Raw genomic sequence first — 13406 nt, forward strand, 5'->3', positions numbered from 1 at the left:
ACTGGTTTAAAAATCCTGCTACTGACTTTCACAACAAGTAAAGGGTAAGTATTTTGGGAGAAGGTGTTGTATTTTTTTATTTTATTTTTTTTTATCAACTCAACTGTCTGTGTACCTAAAGGCAGACTGGCTGACTCAAAACAGAGGAGGATCATCTCACACACAAAGTCAAGGGGATGTAGTTTGATCCTAAGATCACAGGAGATAGCAAGCAGAGGTGAATGGAGGAGATTGCTTTAGTGGTAGGAGAATTTTGGTTGAAGCAAACACGAAGGTCAAAGAAATGTAAATGTTTTTTACATCACTATACAGAAAACAATGTTTAGATACATAGTTTTATTTTCTAGCCCATCTAGCCCATAGCCTCTGTCTTTAAAACCTCTTCTTCCTCTGTAAGGAGCTGGTATAACACTGGGTATTTACATTTCTCTGAGAAAAGTATGCATCTCATTTCTACCAAACAATACAATCTGACAAAAGCTCACCACCTTTATGTAGTAGAAAGTGTCAGCTGCAGAAAAAGTGTGCGTTTAAGGGGTTATTCCAGTCTGACAACAACAACAAGACACAAATGGAAATAGTTATTGATTTAAGCAAAGCTGGGTCAACATCACTTGGATAGATATCCCACAGTGAAAACACCTGCTTCACCCCTCCTTAGGTAACATTGGGAACCAATCTAAACTGAGCATACAGCTTCCACTTAAACAGGTGCTAAGCAGAGTTGTACAGCATGAGCGGGCCCTACTTTATCTTGCTGCCCGTTTTTAGCCTGCTCTAAAATCAATTTGTCAGTGGTCGCTGACCTTTTTAAGTCACCACGAGAATCAGACTAAGCAGGGAAGGGATCAACAATGTGCAGCGAGAACTGTATTTCCTTTATCAAACAGAATAGACTAACAGAGAGGAGGCACAATTCTTCAATTCCTTTCTTTAGGATGACTCTTTAACAGAGTCAAGCATTTGAGATGCCACAAAATTACTACAAGGAAACAACATAAAGGGGCAAACAAGCAGTTGTCAATAATTGCCATCACATCTATGGGGAACAAAAAGAAACTTCCAGTAACAATGACAACATTTATTCTGACCCTCCCTTCTATTTTTCTGTGCTTCACTCCTGTGTAGCTCAGAGTGTAACCTACTTATTCCATTTACATGAGGGGTAAGCAGCCGTTCAGAGCAAATTGAATTGAATTTCCACTTCCTACCTCAGCACTCAGCGCTGACTGAGAAGAGTCAGTGGCTAAGAGTGGCTCCCATCTTAGCGTTGTATTGGATATGCAGTCTTTGGTCTGTGGTGAGCTAAGGCCACTGAGAACAGTAAAGTGATTTTAGACTCCGATGCTCCACAGCGAAAACAAGGCCATGCAGGATGCGATTGGTAGTGTGAGAGAACTGATACAGCAGTCCAACACATCCACCCACTTCTTTCTCGAGGGGCTCGATCTGTCTTTTTTGATAATGATGATTTCCATCAACATCTTCATCAAGCAAAACACACTCATCACGTTATAAAACAGTCACAGAAGGAAGGCCGGGAGTAAAAGAATCACTACAAATCTTTGATTGCATAATTTTAATAGCCAGTATCAATCCCTAATTTTGTCTCCTCAATCCAAAGGTATCAATTGATGTGCCACTCAAACAACAACAACAACAACAACAACAACAACAACAACAACAAAAAGACGAGAGATCACACCTCAGTGATGGGTTTTCTCCATGTCCATTTGTTGGTCTCTCATACACATGCAAACACACTGTGTATTCAGCTCAATTTTCAAATAGCTATCCAAAGCTAAGTCATAGCACAATAACAAGCTCATGCAATTTACATGTGCTGTGTACATAAAAAAGCTGCTGTTCCTTTCATCTAGGTGATGTGTCCCGGTTGTACCGCCGCTCAGATGTAGTTCAGACAAGAGGTTCAACGGACGAGCACAAATAAAGCATTAAAATAAAATAATGAAATAAAACACATAGGAATAAACCAGAGTAACACACAAATGAGCAGGTGTGTGGAGCGAGCAAACCGGCACACCAGAACACACACATTGATATTCCTATGTCTGTAGAACGATTTTCACATCAATGAGAGTGGAGTGAGGCATGAAGTGAGCTGGCATGAAGACAGAGGGAATCAAAGTGCCCTCTAGGGACACGACAAGTGTTTTTTGAAAGTGTGGGCTTTTTTTAGGCTGCGTGAGCTTTGTCAAATCTTGTTAATCACAAACAGATTGTTACACAGTGCTACCACATTCCTAGAACAAACCACAAAAAAATTATTCAACAATGCTGACAATATGCCATGCTCATCACAAATTTTTTTGTAGTGCAACATTTACAGTCTATGTTTTTAGGTGCGCGTAACAGCAGCCAATTGTGAAACAAGGAATTTAGTTATCTGTTTAAGTAATTAGTATGTGTGGTTCTGCAAATTGAGAATAGGCCATTATGTTTTTTCTAAGAAACTTAAATGTCGGCAATAAATTTCATGGGAATCAAGTACGTAGTTAAGTAGTTAAGTAGTGTGCCTAATTTATTTTGGATTCAAGTCCTGGGAGGGTGCTGTCATCAGTTCACTAAAATAAAACAAAATAAAATAAAATAAAAGGAAATAAATTGAAATGAGATATTTTCTAATTGTGGATGTATGCAAACTTTTAATGCATCGTGTCTCTGTTTTGTGCATACTGAAATGAGAGATTCAGGAGAAAGAGATGGTGTGGCTAAAGGCAACAGAGCATAAGGATGACAGCGACACCGCATTCTCGTTAGCTTGTGTATTTATAGCTTCTCCATCTTCCTCCTAGTGTGTGCGCGCATGTGTGTTTGTGTGTGTGTGTGGGCACTTGGCCATGCTCTGCTGCCACTTTCGGGGCTCAGCTCTGGCTTTATCCTCTAACCCAGAATACTGACAACATGTGCAATCTGTTTCCTCTCAGTGGAAGCTTGCCTTGCCTGTGTCAGTCTTTATGGTCACCAGAAAATCGGAGAGAGCCAGCCAATGCAAACACCCTGACAACATTACAGGAGCTAAAAATAAATTTTCAAATGATACATACTACACACCAAAGCATTTAAAATGGACAACTCCGCTCACAGCTCAAAAGGTAATATTTACATTTCAAACAACACATAAGCCTCTGTGCAATGTGCTTCAGATTCAGACAATTCACCACTCTCCTGGGAACCTTAAACATACAGTATAGCATGCAAATTTGTCATTTGAAGCCTTCAGTTAGTGCATACATTCAGCAAATTCATTGTCCCTTCCACTGGCACCCACCATCTTTCTTTATGTACTTTCTCCATCCCATTTTCCGTTCAAATACTCCTAAAGTGACTTATAGCAGATTTTTAAACCCGAGTCTCTAATCACCTTTAGAATCAATCATCTAAGAGTCTGTTTAATAGTATGTTAACCTAACTCTCAAACAAGTTAATTCCACTTATTTTTCAGTCCAGTCTGTCCTATAATTCTGAAAACATACCATAACACCATTATCCCTTAAAAAGCTGTAAGAAACACTAGTAGTAAAATACTAATAACCTTTTCGGTTCAGATAAAGATGAGAATGTACCTTCAAATGCCTGATTTCATGCAGGAAACACTGCAATGCCAGGCTACATTGAGCTGACTACTTTAATCTGATGCAAAAATGAAATGATGAATTAGTACCTATTTAAAAATGAAAGAAAAACAAGGCAGTGCCAATTTAGTTTCACAGAATTGAAAAATGAAGGGAAACTGATGTTTTAAACCTGCTACTATTATTGTTGATGCAAAAAACTAATAATCCATAACAGATGTCAGGAAAAAGTTTCAGTTTATTTTTCAAAATAACCATATTAAGTCATAGGAGAAATAGTGAGATACTAGAAATTTCACAATGTGAAATGTCACCTCTGGATTGGATGTATTTTCTCAAGGCCACAACAAATTAATGTTACTGTTCTCCATCACTATCAAGGTAGCCACACATCAATTTATGTGTAGTCTCAAACTTAGAGTTACCTTCTGCTAAATGGAGGTGTTGTCTGAATACTATCAGTGTCACTTTGATGTATTTTCTTCCTGTAGATGAGGAAGGACATGAAGACTTTTGGGTAGAAAAAATGAAAAAGGCTTTTTTTACCCTTCTGCCTGTTGATGTTACAGCAATTTGCTGCAGTTGTAGTCTAGCCAGCCCTGCAATTACCACCGTTTGCTCTAGAGAGATTTCAGCTCAAAGTCAAAAAAGTGACACTGAGGACAATGATAGCTTTGCTGTTGCACATCACCTGCTATAGTATGACAAAAATTTGAATTTAGTAGTGTGTGCATTACAGTTTTATAAATATTTGATGTCATACATTTGGATTCAAAGCCGTACTACCCCGTGACACATAAGAATCAACACTTTCACAGCACTGTGTTGATGATCCCTATTGAAGAACTGAACAAGGAATCACACAGACTCTGTATCTGCCCCCACAAACTCCTTGCACATCTTATGCAAACAGAAGCTACTATAATTCATAAACCTCCTTAGGCAGGAAATGATGGGGAAAATTAGTGGATTTCAATTATCTGTCAACAGTAGCTTGAGTAATAAACTTAGACAAAGGCACAAGTCAAAGCAAGGCACGAGTGTCTTGTTGTCTGTAATCAATAATCGAAATAACTGAAACAAAACAGACTGAATGTTGAATGCTAACACATTCATATCATTCTACCATATTTATTTTGGAGTAAAGAAACTTCATAAACACATCTGCAATTTCCAAATTCATGAATGAAAGTAAGTTGTTTTTTGTTCATATGTAGATTTTCCAGTGATATTTCAACAGTAGTCTAAAACACAGAACTATATGCCGTTTATGCCCTGACTGCTTTTTTTGTTTCAGTACACATTTAGTGGAAAGCTGAGGTTAAAACGCCTGAAGATGTAGGTCATTTATATCCAATTAGACCTCTAGCATGGATAAAAAAACAAAACACCCAAATACATTCATTTAATTCATGCATGACTTGTTGGTTGTGCTGCACACTAACACCCACACCTCTATATTGCATTGCCACAGTAACAGAATACAGTTGAGTCATTTACTGTGACTGATGGTTGAACAACAGGAGAAACCACTGCTTTTATTTAGGCTCTGGTGTATCGTATCCCACCATACATTGGGCCCTTTCACTGTACCTGTGATAAGGGAATAACTGGACCAGCTGGATACCGGGGAACATTCAACAATTGAATAGCAGGGTTTGTTGCCTAGCAACCGTGGCAGGAGCTGGTGATGATCTGGTAATTTTCAAAGTGCTTTTGTGTTATCTCGTTTTCTGACATCTTTCCTGCCTCTTGTACTTTAAATCCAATACGAAAAAAAAAAAAGTAGATGTACGTATCAGAACTGGGACATGGACTACAATCACACGCCTGAGGGAATGAAGCAGTAGTAATGACTTTCCTCAGAATTTAATCTGTTAATAGCAGCAAACGTATAAGAAGAACTTAGACAAGACAAAATATATAATAAAATATAGCAGAATGTTAATCAATGTATCATGAACATGTTAAATGGTGAGGTCCCTGCGTGAAAGTAAGACAGCTGGCCAGCTTTCACAGGGTTACTGAAAGACCACTGGGACATAATTTGAATTTGTTTTCCCAGATTTGCCATTAATGTCTTACACAGGTGGAGTCAGAAGGTTACATACCTACACCTGTTAGCCCCTGAGGGATTAATTCATTACAAACACATACCCCGGGCCTGAGGTGAAGGAGTTGCACAAAATTAAAATTTAAATGAATACTCCGATGACTGGAAGTTAAAAATATAATGTAAATCTTCACCTGCAGATGGTGTCATCTCAGTCTGATAGTTAAGAGTTCAAGCTAAAGTAATTCAAACAGCCATTAGAGATAAGAGGGCTGGTTAAACAAAATTTTATTCAAGAGGCTAATGGGCACCAGCTTTTGTCGTGTGTCAAAAGGAAGCTCGCCAATATTTACTGAACTCACTCAGACACACTCAATGTGGTAATATTCTATTAGTTAATAAGATAATGTGCTGAATCATACCGTTAAGGAACTTCAGCAGTTTCTTTGACTCTGACAACGGGACTTAATTTTACAGCTGATGTAGTAAACTAATCAACTAAATGAACCTCAGTGTTTTGGTCAGGTTCTTCTTTCTGCCCTTTCACTGAAACTGAGATATGCATAATTTTTATTTGTCACATTTTTCCTGGTACCGTCATCGCAATGTCCTGACATTTTGTGCCCTTTGATAACAATTAATTGCTTAACCCCTGAAAAACTTGGGTCTGTGTGGCTGTGTATATGCTACAGGGAAAGAAATCTGGTCAAGCAGAAACACAGTTTAGTCTCAGAGCTGCTGAGCTGAAAGCTGAATGAAAAGCTTCACAAACACCTGACCATGTCTAGTGTTTCCTTTTCCTTCTTTAACCAGCACAGCAAGACAGCAGAGTCAATACGGACAACCTAGACCCAGATTTATGACAGAACATGCACTGAATCCTAAAGGTAAATTTATTTTCTGGGAGACAGTAATTGCTTCAGTATCAGAGATAAAAGGTTCTTAATGGGTACTGCAATACAGGGCTATCACTTTATTGCCACCAATAAGTATACTTGTCACAGATAATGTTCATATGTTACCTGTGCTGCCAGAAAAAGGCACCATAAAAAATGGTAGATATAACCTCACAAACCACTTGACAGCACAATAGGACACGCACACCAAAGCAAGGTGATATGTTCAGACAGCTGTAAAGGGATTCCAAGTGCTTCATTGAATGTTAGCCTTAATACTTATTTTAAATACTGTTTTATTTTAATTGGATATTACCTTGATTTGTTTTACATTAGAAGTAATGCATATTTATTGTTTTGTATTAAGAATGTGAAGTCGGTGAGATACTTTTAATTTCAAATCAAAACTATTCAATAACCACAGAATGTGCAGAAGACCGTTTTAAAATGTACTGAAACTCAATGCAACACTCAAAAAATTCAATTTCAAACTGCAGCACAATTTACAATAAATGCCCCAGTGGATAGAAGCATTTAGTTGATATGTGGATGACAAGGGTTTGAAATAACTATTTGTTATTAGAACATGGCATGAAAAAGAAGTGAAATGCAAAATCATCAAAGACATGGCTGATACTGACAGTGATGACAGACTGTGAGACTGGGAAACACGCAGGCATCATCAAATTGTATATTAAATGGATTCATTTAAGTTCAGATGCAAATGTAGAGTTGTCCTTTCACAGAATAGGATGATTTGTCAGGTTGTGGAACATGCACATTAATGTGATTAATGGGATAAATAGGCCATTCATAATAACATTTCTGTAGCAGCTGTGTCCTTGTTTGATAAATTAAGTCAAGCAATTATTTTTGAAACTGTGACAGTTTGTCTATGACTTCTTTCAGACCTTGTTAACTGAAGAATGTGATGTTGTGGGATCAAAATTTCCTTTATAAACGGTCATAACAAAACATAAAAAAGGCTATTTCTCCAACATAAATGCAGATTGGGTCTCATCTTTTAACAAAAGTTTCATCTTCTCCACTCTCCAAAAACACTCGCACATGACTGTGGGTGCACAAAGGTTGAAGCAGACAGTTAAATATTAAATCCAACCAATTATGGTTGCATCTCATAATACAGCTCTCTAAGCAGAGCTGCATTATAATTCATGTCACCGTCTATACTACTTCTCCCACAGACATCATACAGGCACATTTCTTGGTGGCAGCACTGCTGCCAGAGAACTGTCTCATAATTATTCTAGTAGAAAAAATTAGTAATTTCTATTAAAACATGATATTAAGTGTGGTAATTCACTGATGTCCATCATTAGCATGATGGTTGTTGTTGCCACATATGCAGTGCATTAAGAATGATGCTAAACAGATAATAGTTTAATGGATCTTTTAGTGGAGAAATGGGCAGAATATCATTGCTACTTCCATAAATCAACTTTGCAGATCAATTAAATATAAATCCTCCACAACAGCTCTATGGTGAGAAAATTTACTCTCCTCATTTGGTCCAAGACATTTCTAATCAAAGGCAGACTAAATCTCAAGTCCAGCCACCGTGGAATAATTGAAAATGTGCTTTGTGGAACTCTGTTAGATTTATGAGAGAACCTTTGCTACCGATTTATTTTCAGAAAGCGCCTGTGTTTTATACTTCTTACACACATACACAAACACTATTTTTTCTCCCTGTTGCTCTCTGAATCAAACGGTGTCTATATGGGAGGTGTGAAGCCATTTGAGTGTTGGAGAGGTGGGGAGTGAGATGGGGACTCAAAACACACACACACACACACACACACACACACACACACACACACACACACACACACACACACACACACACACACACACACACACACACACACACACACACACACACACACACACACACACACACACACACACACACAGGGAAGAGATGAGCGATCACATTTCTAGACTGTCAAATGCCAGACAGGTGGATAACCAGACAGACAAAGTGAAACTAGGTTTGACACAGACAGCCAAGAAATGACAGGACACAGGACAGCCAACTTCAGTTCTAGCCATGCGGATGGAGCTTAAGATGATAGAAGTTCTATTCTATTCAAAATATTTAGATGACCCAAGTGTTTATTCAAATTGCAATTTAAGGTGATCATTTCAGTCCATGATCTCTCCTTACTGTCTTATCTGTCTCACATTTCTGATCCTGTAAATAAGATGAGATTGACAGTAGGTAGATGTGGTGATTTTAGTTGGCTGAAACACAAAGTCATTCTAGATCAGCTCAAATGCATATTAAACAGTTTTAGTTTAGGATATTTATATCATGATAGGAGAATGTGTTCTCAGAGTTCAATTGTTATTGTGCTGAAACGTTTCTGTTTAAATTTTTAGTTTATTTATGTTTTTCATGAGGCGCTGGCAGCTTTGAGGTTAGAATAGCTAAACTCTTAGAAAATGAAAGTCTGCATTATGCATGAAAGCTGAAGTGTAGATTTGTAGCTGCGGACTCCACTAATAGATATGTGTGAAGAAACATGTTCCAGGAAGACATTAAAAGCATGCGACGGTGGTGTTAGAAATTCATACCTCAACTATGGTGGTTTTGGCTGCTTTGCACATGGGCTGATTGAAGTTCCTGGCTGTTTTTCTGACAGAGAGGAAGAAAAAAAGATTACTTTTAAAAACTATGTGTTAAAAGAATATTTCAAACAAAAGCAAGTTGGTAAGTGAACTCAAATACTCTCACTGAGTTTTGCAATATATAATATTCAGTACACAACATAGTTTATTGGATAACACTGCTCTCTTGTGGAGAAAGACTTTACTACAGCCTAATTTCAAGCATTCCAGCATGTAGTGCAACATCTTAACTGTACATGTGATTGTGGTAACTGTTGAGTAAACAACCAAGGTGATTCAGATACAGGAAGAAGTTGAATCCAAGTTGAATTACAAGGTCAAAACTGGCGCTGCCATAGTACAACATGCCTGTGCATGTCACGCACAAATATTCCCGTTTAGTGCAAGGTGATCAAAACTGAATATTCACATTGTGGGTTTAGCACTTACCTGAAAACAATGTTTCCCGCCTTGTCAGCTTTCCATGCCTTGATCAGTGCAAAGTCTCCGGTGATGGCCTTTTCCATGATGTAGTGCCTGCCATTGAATTCTCTTACCTGTATACAATGACAGAACAGCTGAAGTGAGTGGTATTGAATAAAGTACAGGGTGGATGAGTAACCTATTTTTTTTTAGGCTTGGCTCAAAAACTTGAATCCAGACCTACATTACCTGAAACCATTTTTATGTACTGCATACAAGTTTTATAGTAGCCATTAGCCTCAGAAAATATGTGCAGTCATAAAAGAAGGTTTGCACCAACTTCATAGGTGAAGACAGTGCTCTTACCTCTCTCTTCTCACTGGCAAGAGCAATACTGCCATCTTTGTCGTACTTGATAGGAGAACCTCCCTCTTGGATCAGTGTGCCATAGCCAGTGGCTGTGAAGAAAGCTGGAATACCAGCACCCCCAGCCCTGATTCTTTCTGCGAGAGTACCCTTAGATAAAAAAGGTAATGGATTAAGAGATGAGTATAACAAATAAATGCATGCCTATGTTTCTGTCAAGTTTGTCTAATCGCCTAATCGTGTAACAAAATGGCTGATGCTGGAATTTAACACAGTTTGGTTTGTTAATGTGTGTCTGCTTGTGTGGGTATTATGATGTGTATAGTGGGGAACTCATTCAGCCACAGGGAACATCCACCAAAAAGCAAATATTTTGTATTGTGTCCAAATTTATTTACAGTATAAATCGTTCTGTGTGTTTTCTGACCAACCTGTGGTGTCAGTTCCACTTCCAACTCCCCTGCCAGATACTGTCGCTCAAACTCTGCATTCTCCCCAACATAAGAAGAGATCATCCTCTTGATCTGCTTAGTCTTGAGCAGCAGACCCAGGCCAAAGTTGTCCACTCTGATGAGACATACATAAGGTACCACAGTATTTTTTACATTGGTTAATTTAAGCTACAACATATTGAAATAATACAAAGACAGAAATATAGCATTTACACTAATCTTACAAATTAACTTAAACATGTTTTAAAAATCAACATTTTTAATAGCACTGGAAAAAAAGGAATCGCAGTCCTTGTCGATAGGTGTTTTGCTAGTTTGATGTCTCCTCCCCTTGCAACTTAACAGAGCTTTAGCTTTTCAGCAAACGTTCACATAGAGTAAAGGCTGTTAACAGTATCTCTAGTACAAGCAGTCTTAAAGTGCATGTTTCTGTTATATTCTTTCCACTACATCTCTAGTCTAACTTGTCTGACTTTCTACAATGTCTAACATGACTCAAATTACCATAAATCCTCAGAAAGGTTATTCAAGGTTATGACTGGGCTAAACCAATGAGATGGCTCATTTGGGTGATTTTAAAGATGGGTAAAGTACAGTCCGGCTGGAGCCTATCCACAGCCTTAATGAAAGCTAATAAGACCTGATACAGCTGCAGGGTCTAAAGGAGACACCAAGTCATTTGGGAGCCTCTGTCTATTTACAAACTGAGTAAGTTGAACAGAATGATTAAAAAGAAAAGAAACAAAAATCACTCCTGGCTACTTCTAAGAAAGTTACTGCGTCATCCTCTCACTAGGGCTGTTTAATTGCTTATAAAACGAGTTTATGAGAAGACTACTCTGTAAGGTTGGTCAGTCATTAACATTTGACACAGTCTTCATAAAACTTTAAAAACCACACTAAGCTGTTTTAAACAGGACATTCTCTTGTGATACAAGATGAAAGTAAAATCTGATCAAGTATTTGCAACAGTGTCCGATTATGACAGGCAATATTTTTCTTAGAACAAAGTGGAATAAATCAAGTCAATTTCATTAACCAATCTAGTGTTTTAAGACTAAATTGAAACACATACTAGCATGTATTTGCTGTATGTCAGTGTGAAAGCAGGTGGCCAAAAATAGTTTCTCCGCTCTGGAGAAGTTTCTCTATCTCTGCTCTGTCTCTACTCCTACTAATCAGAGCCAAAAGAAAAGCTGAACTTTGTAGAGTTCATAATTTCTATATCGTAAGAAGATGAACATAGGAACTACTGCTTTGTTGTCTAATCTCAGGTCTGCTAAAGAGACATCAAGGCTTCGTGTTTGACTGTTATAAGCCTGTTACACACACACATCACTAATGTGTGTATAGCAAGTTTTCCAAGCTAAAGATGAAAGGCTCTCTGATCAGAGCAAGTTCCAACAGTGATGAACTTGAACAGAAATGTCACCGCCTTTTATACAGAATCCATTTGTTTGTATAACATTTCTAAAGCAGCTGATCACAGAATAAATATAAAGCTGTAGGGGGTGGCGGTTTTGTCACAGCTCAATAATCTCCTCTTGTGCACAGCTCAATGTGTCTCATTTCATATTACAGTGTGTAAAGAGCTTTAAGTGCCAGTGATCTACAAAGTAAAACAGCAGCGATTCTCTACAATCACTCAAAATTAGTGAAACACTACAGCCAGTCAGCACCTTCAAAAACCAAAATTACACTTTAGTCTCACTGCTGCCACATGTGTCAGCAATGTCTATTGTGCAAACAGTGTCTACAATCTTCACGGATGAATGGAAACACTTTCCTTTGTTCATACCAGCATTCAAACATCCCAGTGCAACAAAATATCCAACACGTTCCATTTATTTTTTAGAACAGATGCATGTGAGATCTTTCATGAAAATACATTTACATTTATAAATTCTTTATCATATCCACCATATTTCCTCATATTAGCAATATTTACTCTTCTGTCATAAAATAAACAGGAGTTTCCACATTGTGGATTGCTCAAAACAGTGAGGTTTGCCCTATCCATTACCAAGTTCCTGAGGCTACACAGCACTACTCGTTTAGCAGGTTTCAAGTAGCACTATTAACAATCCATTCAAGAAGAAGAGGCACACAGTGGAAGTTTTCAGCTTTAGGAAACTTCTCTCTAAAATTAAATGTTACATAACTATTTCTTCCCCCTTTCAGTCCTCCTCCCTAATGCAGCAGGAAATATAAACTGCAGTCAGCTGGGACCAAGGAAAAGCCGGGTAGACACGACACAAGCCTTGTAGTTTTTAGAAAACAGTATAACTAAATTTTCTACTTCCGCTCTTTTCTGAATAAAAAAAACAAAACAAATGCATGGCTGTGTCTGTCTACAAGCCACATTCAAAGTCATAGTTACACAGAAACTAAAAGGAAGGCATGTACTCAAACATACTATGGACCTGATTTTAACAAGATCCCCAATAACAACTACTACATTGCACAAGCAATCTTGAAAATTGCATGATTTTTTTGGAAGGAAAAATTATGTCTTTGACAACAGGTGCAAACATGTTGGAGGCAGCCATATTTATATATGTGTCATGGAGAGTTTAGACAATGACCAGAATAAACAAAAGAGGAAATTCGACCCAGAGAAATAAAGTGGAATAGGCTAATAATTGCTTTGATGAGCTACCACCAATCAAGAAATGTGGGTAAAATTTTCAAGCGGTTGCAATCATCTTTAACAATTATTCTGCAAGTAAAAACATCTCAAGGAGCACTGATTGTTCAGTAGCATGACGTGGTTCAAGCAAACATTTTGAGTACTGTTCCACAAATCAATATCCACCAAAGTCCACCAGAAAAGTCTAGCGAAGTTCTGAGAAGCACAGGAACATATTGCATAGGTCAGTGTTTTTCTGGCTAAACAACTACTGACACAGATAACTGTATTCAAACACTCTGTGACACAGACTAAATGTTTGGTGCCGTTTTGATCTTCCTAATACACAACTGATGGTTG

At 37.9% G+C, this 13406-nt stretch overlaps 1 protein-coding gene across 1 annotated transcript in view; it reads right to left on the reverse strand.

Moving 5' to 3' along the window:
• oxct1a (3-oxoacid CoA transferase 1a) overlaps positions 1-13406 on the reverse strand; it is a 38781-nt gene that overhangs the window by 21490 nt on the left and 3885 nt on the right. Inside the window, exons 4-7 of the mRNA XM_026342841.1 lie at positions 10397-10532; positions 9966-10115; positions 9627-9733; positions 9144-9204 (exon numbers count right to left, since the gene is read on the reverse strand). Coding sequence (XP_026198626.1) covers positions 9144-9204; positions 9627-9733; positions 9966-10115; positions 10397-10532 — 454 coding nt within the window. The remainder of the gene's footprint in view (positions 1-9143; positions 9205-9626; positions 9734-9965; positions 10116-10396; positions 10533-13406) is intronic.

This window comes from Anabas testudineus, chromosome 9, assembly GCF_900324465.2.
Source record: "Anabas testudineus chromosome 9, fAnaTes1.2, whole genome shotgun sequence".
Lineage (NCBI taxonomy): Eukaryota > Metazoa > Chordata > Actinopteri > Anabantiformes > Anabantidae > Anabas > Anabas testudineus.